Raw genomic sequence first — 16,877 nt, forward strand, 5'->3', positions numbered from 1 at the left:
ACAGCTCTATGATACTATACTTTATATTTAACAGCTCTATACTATACAGCTCTATGATACTATACTTTATATTTAACAGCTCTATACTATACAGCTCTATGATACTATACTTTATATTTAACAGCTCTATGATACCATACTTTATATTTAACAGCTCTATACTATACAGCTCTATGATACCATACTTTATATTTAACAGCTCTCTATGATACCATACTTTATATTTAACAGCTCTATACTATACAGCTCTATGATACTATACTTTATATTTAACAGCTCTATACTATACAGCTCTATGATACTATACTTTATATTTAACAGCTCTATACTATACAGCTCTATGATACTATACTTTATATTTAACAGCTCTATGATACCATACTTTATATTTAACAGCTCTATACTATACAGCGCTATGATACTATACTTTATATTTAACAGCTCTATACTATACAGCTCTATGATACTATACGTTATATTTAACAGCTCTATGATACTATACTTTATATTTAACAGCTCTATACTATACAGCTCTATGATACCATACTTTATATTTAACAGCTCTATACTATACAGCTCTATGATACTATACTTTATATTTAACAGCTCTATACTATACAGCTCTATGATACTATACTTTATATTTAACAGCTCTATGATACCATACTTTATATTTAACAGCTCTATACTATACAGCTCTATGATACCATACTTTATATTTAACAGCTCTATACTATACAGCTCTATGATACTATACTTTATATTTAACAGCTCTATACTATACAGCTCTATGATACTATACTTTATATTTAACAGCTCTATACTATACAGCTCTATGATACTATACTTTATATTTAACAGCTCTATACTATACAGCTCTATGATGCTTTACTTTATTTTTAACAGCTCTGATACTATACTTTATACTATAATTTACAGCTCTGATACTTTACTTTATACTATAATATACAGCTCTATGATACTATACTTTATATTAAACAGCTCTATGATACTATACTTTATATTATACTATACTGTACTATACTGCTCTGATACTATACTTTATATTATACTGTAGCATACTGTAGCATACAGCTCTGGTACTTTACTTTATACTATACTAGACTATACAGCTGCAATATATTAAACTTGATATTATACTATACAGCTCTATGATAATTAACTTTATATTAAACAGCTCTATGATACTATACTTTTATTATACTATACTTTATATACTATATCTCTGATCCTGTACTTTATATTATACTGTACTATACAGCTCTATGATATTATACTGTACTACACTATAATATTATACTGTACTACACTATACAGTTCTATAATACTATACTTTATATTAAACCTTTTTAGTTACTACATTGCAGTACCAGTCAAAAGTTTGGACACCTACTCATTTGAGTTTTCTTTTTTAGTTTTGCTATTTTCTACATTAGTGAAAACATCCAAACTATTAAATGACACTTATGCAATTATGTAGTAACTAAAAAAGTTTAACAAATCAAAATATAGATTTTAGATTTTAGATTCTTCATAGTAGCCACCCTTTGCCTTGATGACAGCTTAGCACACTCTTGGCATTCTCTCAACCAGCTTCATGAGGAATACTTTTCCAACGGTCTTGAAGGAGTTCCCACATATGCTGAGCACTTGTTGGCTTTTTTTCCTTCACTCGGTGGTCCAACTCATCCCAAACCATATCAATTGGGTTGAGGTCAGGTGATTGTGGAGGCCAGGTCATCTGAGGCAGCACTCCATCACTCTCCTTCTTGGTCAAATAGCCCTTACACAGCCTGAAGGTGTGTTGGGTCATTGTCCTGTTGAAAAACAAATGATAGTCCCACTAAGCGCAAACCAGATGGGATGGCATATCGCTGCAGAATGCTGTGGTAGCCATGCTGGTTTATTCTAACTAAATCAGTGTCACTGGCAAAGCATCCCCACACCATCACACCACCTCCTCCATGCTTCACGGTGGGAACCACACATGCAGAGATCATCCGTTCACCTACTCTGCATCGCACAAAGACACGGCGGTTGGAACCAAAAATCTCAAATTTGGACTCACCAGACCAAAGGACAGATTTCCACCGGTCTAATGTCCATTGGTCATGTTCCTTGGCCCAAGCAAGTCTTTTTCTTATTTGTGTCCTTTAGTAGTGGTTTCTCTGCAGCAATTCGATCATGAAGTCCTGATTCACACAGTCTCCTCTGAACAGTTGATGTTGAGATGTGTCTGTTACTTGAACTGGGCTGCAATCTGAGGTGCAGTCAACTCTAATGAACTTATCCTCGGCAGCAGAGGTAACGCTGTGTCTTCCTTTCCTGTGGCGGTCCTCATGAGAGACAGTTTCATCATAGCTCTTGATGGTTTTTGCGACTGCACTTGAAGAATCTTTCAAAGTTCTTGAAATGTTCCGATTGACTGTCGTTTCTCTTTGCGTATTTGAGTTGTTCTTTTGATAATGTGGACTTGTTCTTTTAGGAAATAGGGATATCTTCTGTATACCACCCCTACCTTGTCACAACACAACTGATTGGATCAAATGCATTGAGAAGGAAAGAAATTACACAAATTAGCATTTTAACAAGGCACACCTGTTAATTGAAATGCATTCCAAATGACTACATTGTGAAGCTGGTTGAGAGAATGCCAGAGTGTGCCAAGCTGTCATCAAGGCAAAGGGTGGCTACTTTGAAGAATCTGAAATATATTTTGATCAGTTTAACACTTTTTTGGTTACTACGTGTTTCCATATACATGTTATTTCATAGTTTTGATGTCTTAACTATTATTCTACAATGTAGACAATTGTCAAAATAAAGAAAAACCCTGGAATGAGTAGGTGTGTCCAAACCTTTGACTGGTACTGTATATACTGCAGGGTTCAGCCATGTCTATTCATTGAAACAATAGCTGTGTACTGCATGTGGAGTGGCAGGTAGCCTAGTGGTTAGAGCATTGGGCCAGTAACTGAAAAGTTGCTAGATCAAATCCCCGAGCTGACAAGGTAAAAATATGTTGTTCTGCCCCTGAAAAAGGCAGGAAGAAAAATAAGAATTTGTTCATAACTGACTTGCCTAGTTAAATAAAGGTAAAATAAATAAATGTTTCAGCCATGTCCATTCGTTGAAGATATAGTTGTGTACTGCATGGTTCAGCCCACACCATATTGCCCTCGACAGCAAACTCTGGAAACAAACAAGTTCTACTTTTCCTGCTCTCACCACTGAGACAATGTAATGGGCTGGTTTGATCTCAACACTGAGACAATGTAATGGCTGGTTTGATCTCAACACTGAGACAATGTAATGGCTGGTTTGATCTCAACACTGAGACAATGTAATGGCTGGTTTGATCTCAACACTGAGACAATGTAATGGCTGGTTTGATCTCAACACTGAGACAATGTAATGGCTGGTTTGATCTCAACACTGAGACAATGTAATGGCTGGTTTGATCTCACCACTGAGACAATGTAATGGGCTGGTTTGATGAGATGTTTCTAAGCACCTGTAGGATTAGGGCTGATCGTTGTGATTGGTTGTATTCTCCAGGTGAGCTGACTGTGGTTGTGATTGGTTGCCAGGTGAACAGGCTGTGTAAATTGTGTGATTGGTTGTGTTCACCAGGTGAGAGTAAGATCTTGCGGTTCAAGTCCAACAGTACGATGTCTAACCGTATCAAAGTGACCTGGCAGCGCTACAGACCCCCAGACTATAGAGACCTCATCTCATTCATACTATACTACAAGGAGGCGTAAGTTACTCTACAGTCAGTCTGTCTGTACTTCCTCTATATCCTAGAACATCATCTAACCCATCAGTTTCTCCACTTCCTCTATATCCTCTAACCCATCAGTCTGTCTGTACTTCCTCTATATCCTCTAACCCATCAGTTTCTCCACTTCCTCTATATCCTCTAACCCATCAGTTTCTCCACTTCCTCTATATCCTCTAACCCATCAGTCTCTCTACTTCCTCTATATCCTAGAACATCCTCTAACCCATCAGTCTGTCTGTACTTCCTCTATATCCTCTAACCCATCAGTTTCTCCACTTCCTCTATATCCTCTAACCCATCAGTTTCTCCACTTCCTCTATATCCTCTAACCCATCAGTCTCTCTACTTCCTCTATATCCTCTAACCCATCAGTCTCTCTACTTCCTCTATATCCTAGAACATCCTCTAACCCATCAGTCTGTCTGTACTTCCTCTATATCCTCTAACCCATCAGTTTCTCCACTTCCTCTATATCCTCTAACCCATCAGTCTGTCTCCACTTCCTCTATATCCTCTAACCCATCAGTTTTGCCACTTCCTCTATATCCTCTAACCCATCAGTCTGTCTCTACTTCCTCTATATCCTAGAACATCCTCTAACCCATCAGTCTCTCTACTTCCTCAATATCCCGTAACCCATCACTCTACTTCCTCTATATCTAACCCTAACCCATCAGTCTCTCTGTACTTCCTCTACATCCTCTAACCCATCAGTCTATCTACTTCCTCTATATCCTAGAACATTCTCTAACCCATCAGTCTGTCTGTACTTCCTCTATATCCGAGAACATCCTCTAACCCATCACTTTACTTCCTCTATATCCCCTAACCAATCAGTCTGTATCTACTTCCTCTATATCCTCTAACCCATCAGTCTGTCTTTACTTCCTCTATATCCCCTAACCCATCAGTCTGTCTGTACTTCCTCTATATCCTAGAACATCCTCTAACCCATCACTTTACTTCCTCTATATCCCCTAACCCATCAGTCTGTCTCTACTTCCTCTATATCCTCTAACCCATCAGTCTGTCTCTACTTCCTCTATATCCCCTAACCCATCAGTCTGTCTGTACTTCCTCTATATCCTATATCTAGAATCATCCTCTAACCCACCCATCAGTCTTTACTTCCTCTATATCCCCTAACCCATCAGTCTGTCTCTACTTCCTCTATATCCTCCTAACCCATCAGTCTGTCTGTACTTCCTCTATATCCTAGAACATCCTCTAACCCATCAGTCTGTCTTTACTTCCTCTATATCCTCTAACCCATCAGTCTGTCTCCACTTCCTCTATATCCTATCTAACCCATCAGTTTTGCCACTTCCTCTATATCCTCTAACCCATCAGTCTGTCTCTACTTCCTCTATATCCTAGAACATCCTCTAACCCATCAGTCTCTCTACTTCCTCAATATCCCGTAACCCATCACTCTACTTCCTCTATATCTAACCCTAACCCATCAGTCTCTCTGTACTTCCTCTACATCCTCTAACCCATCAGTCTATCTACTTCCTCTATATCCTAGAACATTCTCTAACCCATCAGTCTGTCTGTACTTCCTCTATATCCGAGAACATCCTCTAACCCATCACTTTACTTCCTCTATATCCCCTAACCAATCAGTCTGTATCTACTTCCTCTATATCCTCTAACCCATCAGTCTGTCTCTACTTCCTCTATATCCCCTAACCCATCAGTCTGTCTGTACTTCCTCTATATCCTAGAACATCCTCTAACCCATCACTTTACTTCCTCTATATCCCCTAACCCATCAGTCTGTCTCTACTTCCTCTATATCCCCTAACCCATCAGTCTGTCTCTACTTCCTCTATATCCCCTAACCCATCAGTCTGTCTCTACTTCCTCTATATCCCCTAACCCATCAGTCTGTCTCTACTTCCTCTATATCACCTAACCCATCAGTCTGTCTGTACTTCCTCTATATCCTAGAACATCCTCTAACCCATCACTTTACTTCCTCTATATCCTCTAACCCATCAGTCTGCATCTGCTTCCTCTATATCCTCTATCCCTAACCCATCAGTCTGCCTCTACTTCCTCTATATCCTCTAACCCATCAGTCTGCCTCTACTTCCTCTATATCCTCTAACCCATGCGTCTCCCTCTCCTCCAGTGCGTACCAGAACATCACAGAGTTTGACGGCCAGGACGGTTGTGGCTCCAACAGTTGGAACATGGTGGACGTGGACCTTCCCCAGGAGAAGAATTCTGACCCAGGGGTTCTACTGTCGCCTCTCAAGCCCTGGACCCAGTACGCCATCTACGTCAAGGCCATCACTCTGGTGGCAGAGGATAGACACATCCTGGGAGCCAAGAGTGAAGTAGTCTACATCAGAACCAGCCCCTCAGGTAAAGGACAGGGGTGTAGGGGTTAGGGTGTAGGGGTTAGGGTGGAGGGGTTAGGGTGGAGGGGTTAGGGTGGAGGGGTTAGGGTGGAGGGGTTAGACATCCTGGGAGCCAAGAGTGAAGTAGTCTACATCAGAACCAGCCCTCAGGTAAAGGACAGGGGTGTAGGGGTTAGGGTGGAGGGTTAGGGTGTAGGGTTAGGGTGGAGGGGTTTGGGTGTATTGATTAAGAACAGACCTGATGTATAATATAATATGGGGGGGGTTAGGGGGGTGTAGGGGTTAGGGTGTAGGGGTTAGGGTGTAGGGGTTTTGTAGGGGGTGTAGGGGGGTTAGGGTGTAGGGGTTAGGGATGTGGGGGGTGTAGGGGTTTGGGTGTAGGGGTTTGGGTGTAGGGGTTTGGGTGTAGGGGTTTGGGTGTAGGGGTTTTGGGTGTAGGGGTTTGGGTGGAGGGGTTTGGGTGTAGGGGTTTGGGTGTAGGGGGGGTGTGGGGGGGTTTGGGTGTAGGGGGGTTTGGGTGTAGAACAGGGGTTTGGGTAGGATGTGGGGGTTAGGGTGTAGGGGTTTGGGTGTAGGGGGGGTTAGGGTTTATTGATTAAGAACAGACCTGATGTATAATATGGGGGGGGTTAGGGTGTAGGGGTTAGGATGTAGTTAGGGTAGGGGTTTGGGGGGTGTAGGGGTTTAGGGGGGTGTAGGGGTTTGGGTGTAGGGGGGTTTGAGTATAACGGTTTGGGTGTTTGGGTGCTGGTTTGGGGTTTGGGTGTAGGGGTTAGGGTTTATTGATTAAGAACAGACCTGATGTATAATATGGGGGTTAGGGATGTAGGGGTTTGGGTGTAGGGGTTTGGGTGTAGGGGTTTGGGTGTAGGGGTTAGGGGGGGTTAGGGCCTGGGTAGGGGTTAGGATGTTTGGGTGTAGGGGTTTGGGTGTAGGGGTTTGGGGTGTAGGGGTTTGGGTGTAGGGGGGTTTGGGTAAGAACAGACCTGATGTATAATATGGGGGTTAGGGTGTAGGGGTTTGGGTGTAGGGGGGGTGTAGGGGGGTTTGGGTGTAGGGGGGGTTTAGGGGGGTGTAGGGGTTTGGGTTTAGGGGTTAAGAACAGGGTATAATAGGGGGTTTGGGTGTAGGGGTTTGGGTGTAGGGGGGGTTAGGGTTTATTGATTAAGAACAGACCTGATGTATAATATGGGGGTTTGGGTGTAGGGGTTTGGGTGTAGGGGTTAGGGGTGTAGGGGGGGGTTTGGGTGTAGGGGTAGGGGGTTAGGGATGTTTGGGTGTATGGGGGGGGTTTGGGTGTAGGGGTTTGGGTGTAGGGGTTTGGGTGTAGGGGGTTTGGGTGTAGGGGTTTGGGTGTAGGGGTGTAGGGGTTTGGGTAGGATGTGGGGGGGGTTAGGGTGTAGGGGTTGGGTGTAGGGGTTAGGGTTTATTGATTAAGAACAGACCTGATGTATAATATGGGGGGGGTTTGGGTGTAGGGGTTTGGGTGTAGGGGTTAGGGTGTAGGGGTTTGGGAACAGGGTAGGGGTTTGGGGTAGGGGTTTGGGTGTAGGGGTTAGGGTTTATTGAGAACAGACCTGATGTATAACGGTTTGGGTGTAGGGGTTTGGGTGTAGGGGTTAGGGTTTATTGATTAAGAACAGACCTGATGTATAATATGGGGGTTAGGGTGTAGGGGTTTGTAGGGGTTTGGGTGTAGGGGTTAGGTGTAGGGGTTTGGGTGTAGGGGTTTGGGTTAGGATGTGGGGGTTGGGATGTAGGGGTTTAGGGGGTGTAGGGGTTTGGGTGTAGGGGGGTTTATTGATTAAGAACAGACCTGATGTATAATATGGGGGTTGGGTGTAGGGGTTTGGGTGTAGGGGTTTGGGTGTAGGGGTTGGGTGTAGGGGTTTGGATGTAGGGGTTTGGGTGTAGGGGTTTGGGTCCAGGGGTTGGGCCCCTGGGGTTAGGGTGTGGGGGTTTGGGTGTAGGGGTTAGGGTTTATTGATTAAGAGCAGGCCTGATGTATAATATGGGGGGTTTGGGTGTAGGGGTTTGGGTGTAGGGGTTAGGGTTTATTGATTAAGAACAGACCTGATGTATAATATGGGGGGTTGGGTAGCAGAGCTCTAGGAAGTACTGTCACAAGGCCCAGTTACCATCTTTCTGTGTCCTGTAGAGCCGTCCATGCCCCTGGATGTGAGAACTGTTATAATCTGTTTCCTGTAGAGCCGTCCATGCTTCTGGATGTGAGAACTGTTATAATCTGTGTCCTGTAGAGCCGTCCATGTCCCTGATGTGAGAACTGTTATAATCTGTTTCCTGTAGAGCCGTCCATGTCCCTGGATGTGAGAACTGTTATAATCTGTTTCCTGTAGAGCCGTCCATGTCCCTGGATGTGAGAACTGTTATAATCTGTCCTGTAGAGCCGTCCATGTCCCTGGATGTGAGAACTGTTATAATCTGTGTCCTGTAGAGCCGTCCATGTCCCTGGATGTGAGAACTGTTATAATCTGTTTCCTGTAGAGCCGTCCATGTCCCTGGATGTGAGAACTGTTATAATCTGTGTCCTGTAGAGCCGTCCATGTCCCTGGATGTGAGAACTGTTATAATCTGTGTCCTGTAGAGCCGTCCATGTCCCTGGATGTGAGAACTGTTATAATCTGTTTCCTGTAGAGCCGTCCATGTCCCTGGATGTGAGAACTGTTATAATCTGTTTCCTGTAGAGCCGTCCATGCCCCTGGATGTGAGAACTGTTATAATCTGTGTCCTGTAGAGCCGTCCATGCCCCTGGATGTGAGAACTGTTATAATCTGTTTCCTGTAGAGCCGTCCATGCCCCTGGATGTGAGAACTGTTATAATCTGTTTCCTGTAGAGCCGTCCATGCCCCTGGATGTGAGAACTGTTATAATCTGTTTCCTGTAGAGCCGTCCATGTCCCTGGATGTGAGAACTGTTATAATCTGTTTCCTGTAGAGCCGTCCATGCTTCTGGATGTGAGAACTGTTATAATCTGTGTCCTGTAGAGCCGTCCATGTCCCTGGATGTGAGAACTGTTATCTGTTTCCTGTAGAGCCGTCCATGCCCCTGGATGTGAGAACTGTTATATCTGTTTCCTGTAGAGCCGTCCATGTCCCTGGATGTGAGAACTGTATATTCTGTTTCCTGTAGAGCCGTCCATGCCCCTGGATGTGAGAACTGTTATAATCTGTTTCCTGTAGAGCCGTCCATGCCCCTGGATGTGAGAACTGTTATAATCTGTTTCCTGTAGAGCCGTCCATGTCCCTGGATGTGAGAACTGTTATAATCTGTTTCCTGTAGAGCCGTCCATGCCCCTGGATGTGAGAACTGTTATAATCTGTGTCCTGTAGAGCCGTCCATGTCCCTGGATGTGAGAACTGTTATAATCTGTTTCCTGTAGAGCCGTCCATGCCCCTGGATGTGAGAACTGTTATCTGTTTCCTGTAGAGCCGTCCATGCTTCTGGATGTGAGAACTGTTATAATATATTCTGTTTCCTGTAGAGCCGTCCATGCCCCTGGATGTGAGAACATACTCTAACTCCTCTACCAACCTGGTGGTCCGCTGGTCTCCCCCTGCCTCCCCCAACGGGAACCACACCTATTACCTGGTCCGCTGGCAGCAACAGGCTGAAGACAGAGAGCTATACCAACACAACTACTGCTCTAAAGGTCACTACCCTGACGACCCCTCCACCCTGACCCCTCCACCCTGACCCCTCCACCCTGACCCCTCCACCCTGACCTATACACCCTGACCCATACACCCTAACCCCTCCTCTCTCTGTCTCTCCTCAGAACTGAAGATCCCGGTCCGTATAGCTGCTACCGGGTTGACTGAAATGGAGGAGGACCTGAAGCCTACTAAACCAGACGTTGGTGGGGGGGACAAGGGGCCGTGCTGTCCCTGTCCTAAATCTGTAGGAGACCTGGAGGCAGAGGCAGCTGACGCTTCATACAGAAAAGTCTTTGAGAACTTTTTACACAACTCTATCTTTACCCCCAGGTAAGCAGATCACAGGCCGTAACACACACCTGGGGAGGATCCAGTAGGACACAACCTAAATCTTCTGAAATGGAAAACAAATATGAGCAGTCTTGTTGAACAAATGGCCATTTATACTGAACAAAAATATAAATGCGACATATAAAGTGTTGGTCCCATGTTTCATGAGCTGAAATAAAAGATCCCAGAAATGTTCCATACTCACAAAAAGCTTATTCTTCTCAAATGTTGTGCACAAATATGTTTAAATCCCTGTTAGTGAGCATTTCTCCTTTGCCAAGATAATCCATCTACCTGACAGGTGTGGCATATCAAGAAGCTGATTAAATATCATGATCATTACGCAGTACCGGTTGACTGGCGTGAACCCGGTTACTGAGATTTAACGGGATTATTTTTCCTTGCCTAAATAACTCAAACCGGTTAATTCGAATAAATTATTGAAATGAACAGCATGGCGTGAAAATGAACTGTTAAATTATATGTGATGACTAAATCTGGTTTCTCTACAGCCTCTGATGATGAATCAATGCTCAGGGTGGGGGACGGACGGCCCGTCTCAGGGTGAGGGACGGACGGCCCGTCTCAGGGTGGGGGGCGGACGGCCCGTCTCAGGGTGGGGACGGACGGCCCGTCTCAGGGTGGGGGCGGACGGCCCGTCTCAGGGTGGGGGCGGACGGCCCGTCTCAGGGTGGGGGCGGACGGCCCGTCTCAGGGTGGGGCGGACGGCCGGCCCGTCTCAGGGTGGGGGCGGACGGCCCGTCTCAGGGTGGGGGGCGGACGGCCCGTCTCAGGGTGGGGGGCGGACGGCCCGTCTCAGGGTGGGGGGCGGACGGCCCGTCTCAGGGTGGGGGGCGGACGGCCCGTCTCAGGGTGGGGGACGGACGGCCCGTCTCAGGGTGTTACCATCTGGGTGGTCTGGTACCATCTGGGTGGTCTGTTGCCATCTGTTTACCATCTGGTTGGTCTGTTACCATCTGGTTGGTCTGTTACCATCTGTTTACCATCTGGTTGGTCTGTTACCATCTGGTTGGTCTGTTACCATCTGTTACCATCTGGTTGGTCTGTTACCATCTGTTACCATCTGGTTGGTCTGTTACCATCTGGGTGGTCTGTTACCATCTGGTTGTCTGTTACCATCTGGTTGGTCTATGATACAGTAATATAAAGACTGAATGCATGTCTAATTTACCATCTGGTTAGTCTAATTTACCGTCTGGTTAGTCTAATTTACCGTCTGGTTAGTCTAATTTACCGTCTGGTTAGTCTAATTTACCATCTGGTTAGTCTAATTTACCATCTGGTTAGTCTAATTTACCCATTTGGTTGGTCTATGATACAGTAATATAAAGACTGAATGCATGTCTAATTTACCATCTGGTTAGTCTAATTTACCGTCTGGTTAGTCTAATTTACCATCTGGTTAGTCTAATTTACCATCTGGTTAGTCTAATTTACCATCTGGTTAGTCTAATTTACCATCTGGTTGGTCTATGATACAGTAATATAAAGACTGAATGCATGTCTAATTTACCATCTGGTTAGTCTAATTTACCATCTGGTTAGTCTAATTTACCATCTGGTTAGTCTAATTTACCATCTGGTTAGTCTAATTTACCATCTGGTTAGTCTAATTTACCATCTGGTTAGTCTAATTTACCATCTGGTTAGTCTAATTTACCATCTGGTTTGTCTAATTTACCCATCTGGTTAGTCTAATTTACCCATCTGGTTAGTCTAATTTACCCATCTGGTTAGTCTAATTTACCCATCTGGTTAGTCTAATTTACCCATCTGGTTAGTCTAATTTACCCATCTGGTTTGTCTAATTTACCCATCTGGTTCGTCTAATTTACCCATCTGGTTAGTCTAATTTACCCATCTGGTTAGTCTAATTTACCATCTGGTTAGTCTAATTTACCCATCTGGTTAGTCTAATTTACCATCTTCATCTGGTTAGTCTAATTTACCATCTGGTTAGTCTAATTTACCATCTGGTTAGTCTAATTTACCCATCTGGTTCATCTAATTTACCCATCTGGTTCATCTAATTTACCCATCTGGTTCATCTAATTCACCCATCTGGTTCATCTAATTCACCCATCTGGTTCATCTAATTTACCCATCTGGTTCGTCTAATTTACCCATCTGGTTCGTCTAATTTACCCATCTGGTTAGTCTAATTACCCATCTGGTTAGTCTAATTTACCCATCTGGTTTGTCTAATTTACCCATCTGGTTTGTCTAATTTACCCATCTGGTTAGTCTAATTTACCCATCTGGTTAGTCTAATTTACCCATCTGGTTAGTCTACTTTACCCATCTGGTTAGTCTACTTTACCCATCTGGCTAGTCTACTTTACCCATCTGGTTAGTCTAATTTACCATCTCAATCTGGTGAAGTTGCATTTCAATCAAATCATTTCAAAGTTTATTTGTCACGTGTGCCAAATACAAAAGGTGTAGACCTTACAGTGAAATGCTAGTCATGGGCCGTACGCACTACCCTCTGTAGTGCCTTGCTGTCGGAGGCCGAGCAGGTGCCGTACCAGGCAGTGATGCAACCAGTCAGGATGCTCTCGATGGTGCAGCTGTAAAACCTTTTGAGGATCTGAGGACCCATGCCAAATCTTTTCAGTCTCCTGAGGGGGAATAGGTTTTGTCGTGACCTCTTCCATTCTAGTTTGTTCATGGTCTGACTCTCTCATAGAAATACTGTCCAGGAGATCCGGCCAGTCAGAGTTCTGTCAGGCTGCTCAGAGGATAGGTTTGTCTGTGTCAGTCTGTTCCCTAGCCAGAGTTCTGTCAGGCTGCTCAGAGGATAGGTTTGTCTGTGTCCGTCAGTCTGTTCCCCAGTCAGAGTTCTGTCAGGCTGCTCAGAGGATAGGTTTGTCAGTGTTCCCCAGCCAGAGTTCTGTCAGGCTGCTCAGAGGATAGGTTTGTCTGTGTGTCAGTTCCCCAGCCAGAGTTCTGTCAGGCTGCTCAGAGGATAGGTTTGTCTGTGTCCGGCAGTCTGTTCCCCAGTCAGAGTTCTGTCAGGCTGCTCAGAGGATAGGTTTGTCTGTGTCCGTCAGTCTGTTCCCCAGTCAAGTTCTGTCAGGCTGCTCAGAGGATAGGTTTGTCTGTGTCCGTCAGTCTGTTCCCTAGCCAGAGTTCTGTCAGGCTGCTCAGAGGATAGGTTTGTCTGTGTCCGTCAGTCCCTAGCCAGAGTTCTGTCAGGCTGCTCAGAGGATAGGTTTGTCTGTGTCAGTCTGTTCCCTAGCCAGAGTTCTGTCAGGCTGCTCAGAGAAATAGGTTTGTCTGTGTCAGGAGTTCCCCAGTCAGAGTTCTGTCAGGCTGCTCAGAGGATAGGTTTGTCTGTGTCCGTCAGTCTGTTCCCCAGTCAGAGTTCTGTCAGGCTGCTCAGAGGATAGGTTTGTCTGTGTCAGTCTGTTCCCCAGCCAGAGTTCTGTCAGGCTGCTCAGAGGATAGGTTTGTCTGTGTCCGTCAGTTCCCCAGCCAGAGTTCTGTCAGACTGCTCAGAGGATAGGTTTGTCTGTGTCCGTCAGTCTGTTCCCCAGTCAGAGTTCTGTCAGGCTGCTCAGAGGATAGGTTTGTCTGTGTCCGTCAGTCTGTTCCCCAGTCAGAGTTCTGTCAGACTGCTCAGAGGATAGGTTTGTCTGTGTCAGTCTGTTCCCTAGCCAGAGTTCTGTCAGGCTGCTCAGAGGATAGGTTTGTCTGTGTCCGTCAGTTCCCTAGCCAGAGTTCTGTCAGGCTGCTCAGAGGATAGGTTTGTCTGTGTCAGTCTGTTCCCCAGTCAGAGTTCTGTCAGGCTGCTCAGAGGATAGGTTTGTCTGTGTCAGTCTGTTCCCCAGTCAGAGTTCTGTCAGACTGCTCAGAGGATAGGTTTGTCTGTGTCAGTCTGTTCCCCAGTCAGAGTTCTGTCAGACTGCTCAGAGGATAGGTTTGTCTGTGTCAGTCTGTTCCCCAGTCAGAGTTCTGTCAGGCTGCTCAGAGGATAGGTTTGTCTGTGTCCGTCTGTTCCCTAGCCAGAGTTCTGTCAGACTGCTCAGAGGATAGGTTTGTCTGTGTCAGTCTGTTCCCTAGCCAGAGTTCTGTCAGACTGCTCAGAGGATAGGTTTGTCTGTGTCAGTCTGTTCCCCAGCCAGTCAAACAGCCCTGGTCAGCTCTAACATGTCTATAGGGAAGCACCCTAGTGAGAGAAACATCAGGATTTACAGAGAGAGCAATGGAAAAAAGGGAGGGGAGGAAGAGAAGGGATTGAAAATCCCAGTCTGCCACGGCAGCTCCCCGCCAGACACCCTGGATCTGGTGTCGTCTGACTGGATCTGGTGTCGTCTGACTGGATCTGGTGTCGTCTGACTGGAAATGGAGAGGAGTCCATCTGGAATAGTCATGGAACACATGAACAGAGGAGATCCCCTGAATCAACAGGACCGACTGGATCAGTGTAATAGAGGGAGGGAGATTCTAACTGAACAATCCTCTCTACTGCTGAAAATCCAAGCCGTGTTTGCCATTGAAAGGATTCCACCACACAGGTTATTTGTTGACTAGTGTATTGTTAGTGTTTGGACGACTGTGATTGTCACTCCCACATCCCTCTGCTCTCTCTCCCTCTCCTCCAGACCTCCAGACCGGCGCCGTCGGGATCTATTTGGCGTGGCTAACCGTACCATCCACCGTGGTGTGACCACCTACCCTAACGCCACGTCACCTGACCTTTGGGCCAACGCTACAGAGGCGGAGTTAGCGGACAGGGAGTATGACTTCGTAGAGTGGGCAGTCAGCGAGCGGGAGCTGCAGATATCCGGTCTGCAGCCGTTCACGGTTTACCGGATCGACATCCACGCCTGTAACCAACAGGTGAAACGCTGCAGCGCGGCAGAGTTCGTCTTCTCCAGGACCAAACCTGCAGGTTCGTACTGCTCCCTCGTCTCTCTTTCATTATACAGTAGAGCTTTGGTTGAAACTAAACATTCCCATAGTACGAGTTACTCAGTACTAGTACGAGTTACTCAGCACTGCAGAGTTCATCCTGATGCCTGACACTTTTCTTGTTTGCGTGAGGTGAATTCATGTGTGTTATCATGTCATATATATATCACTACTAGAAGATTTTATGACTGACGCTGATTTAACATATGTTCATTGGAACTGAGGGGTATCCTATGAAGCAGGTTTGAGGGGTATCCTATGAAGCAGGTTTGAGGGGTATCCTACGAAGCAGGTTTGAGGGGTATCCTATGAAGCAGGTTTGAGGGGTATCCTATGAAGCAGGTTTGAGGGGAGAAGCAGGTTTGAGGGGTATCCTACGAAGCAGGTTTGAGGGGAAGCAGGTTTGAGGGGTATCCTATGAAGCAGGTTTGAGGGGTATCCTATGAAGCAGGTTTGAGGGTATCCTATGAAGCAGGTTTGAGGGGTATCCTATGAAGCAGGTTTGAGGGGTATCCTATGAAGCAGGTTTGAGGGGTATCCTATGAAGCAGGTTTGAGGGGTATCCTATGAAGCAGGTTTGAGGGGTATCCTATGAAGCAGGTTTGAGGGGTATCCTATGAAGCAGGTTTGAGGGGTATCCTATGAAGCAGGTTTGAGGGGTATCCTACGAAGCAGGTTTGAGGGGTATCCTACGAAGCAGGTTTGAGGGGTATCCTACGAAGTAGGTTTGAGGGGTATTTCTATGACAACCAATCATTCAGAGCTAACCTGCTCCAGGGCTGGCTAACTCAGGGCTAACTCCACTATCCTGCATTCACAACTAACCTGTTCCAGGGCTAGCTAACTCAGGGCTAACTCCACTATCCTGCATTCAGAACTAACCTGCTCCAGGGCTGGCTAACTCCACTATCCTGCATTCAGAACTAACCTGCTCTGGGGAAGGCTAACGCAGGGCTAACTCCACTATCCTGCATTCAGAACTATCCACTATCCTGCATTCAGAACTAACCTGCTCCAGGGAAGGCTAACTCAGGGCTAACTCCACTATCCTGCATTCAGAACTAACCTGCTCCAGGGCTGGCTAACTCAGGGCTAACTCCACTATCCTGCATTCAGAACTAACCTGCTCCAGGGAAGGCTAACTCAGGGCTAACTCCACTATCCTGCATTCAGAACTAACCTGCTCCAGGGAAGGCTAACTCTTGGCAGGAACTAATGGGGATCCATAATAAACCCAGGAAGAGTACCTGCTGCCTTGGCAGGAACTAATGGGGATCCATAATAAACCCAGGAAGAGTAGCTGCTGCCTTGGCAGGAACTAGTGGGGATCCATAATAAACCCCAGGAAGAGTAGCTGCTGCCTTGGCAGGAACTAATGGGGATCCTTAATAAACCCCAGGAAGAGTAGCTGCTGCCTTGGCAGGAACTAATGGGGATCCATAATAAACCCCAGGAAGAGTAGCTGCTGCCTTGGCAGGAACTAGTGGGGATCCATAATAAACCCCAGGAAGAGTAGCTGCTGCCTTGGCAGGAACTAATGGGGATCCTTAATAAACCCCAGGAAGAGTAGCTGCTGCCTTAGCAGGAACTAATGGGGATCCATAATAAACCACAGGAAGAGTAGCTGCTGCCTTGGCAGGAACTAATGGGGATCCATAATAAACCCCAGGAAGAGTAGCTGCTGCCTTGGCAGGAACTAATGGGGATCCATAATAAACCCCAGGAAGAGTAGCTGCTGCCTTGGCAGGAACTAATGGGGAT

General features: G+C 45.8%; 1 protein-coding gene across 3 annotated transcripts in view; it reads left to right on the forward strand.

Moving 5' to 3' along the window:
• Positions 1-16,877, forward strand: part of LOC112224871 (insulin-like growth factor 1 receptor) — a 107,581-nt gene that overhangs the window by 57,052 nt on the left and 33,652 nt on the right. For all 3 annotated transcript variants that reach the window (XM_042317111.1, XM_042317112.1, XM_042317113.1), the window contains exons 8-12: positions 3,655-3,781; positions 5,943-6,178; positions 9,677-9,844; positions 9,971-10,178; positions 14,807-15,096. In XM_042317111.1, the coding sequence (XP_042173045.1) occupies positions 3,655-3,781; positions 5,943-6,178; positions 9,677-9,844; positions 9,971-10,178; positions 14,807-15,096 (1,029 nt within the window). The remainder of the gene's footprint in view (positions 1-3,654; positions 3,782-5,942; positions 6,179-9,676; positions 9,845-9,970; positions 10,179-14,806; positions 15,097-16,877) is intronic.

The sequence above is a fragment of the Oncorhynchus tshawytscha genome, unplaced genomic scaffold (genome assembly GCF_018296145.1).
Source record: "Oncorhynchus tshawytscha isolate Ot180627B unplaced genomic scaffold, Otsh_v2.0 Un_contig_1501_pilon_pilon, whole genome shotgun sequence".
NCBI classification, from domain to species: domain Eukaryota; kingdom Metazoa; phylum Chordata; class Actinopteri; order Salmoniformes; family Salmonidae; genus Oncorhynchus; species Oncorhynchus tshawytscha.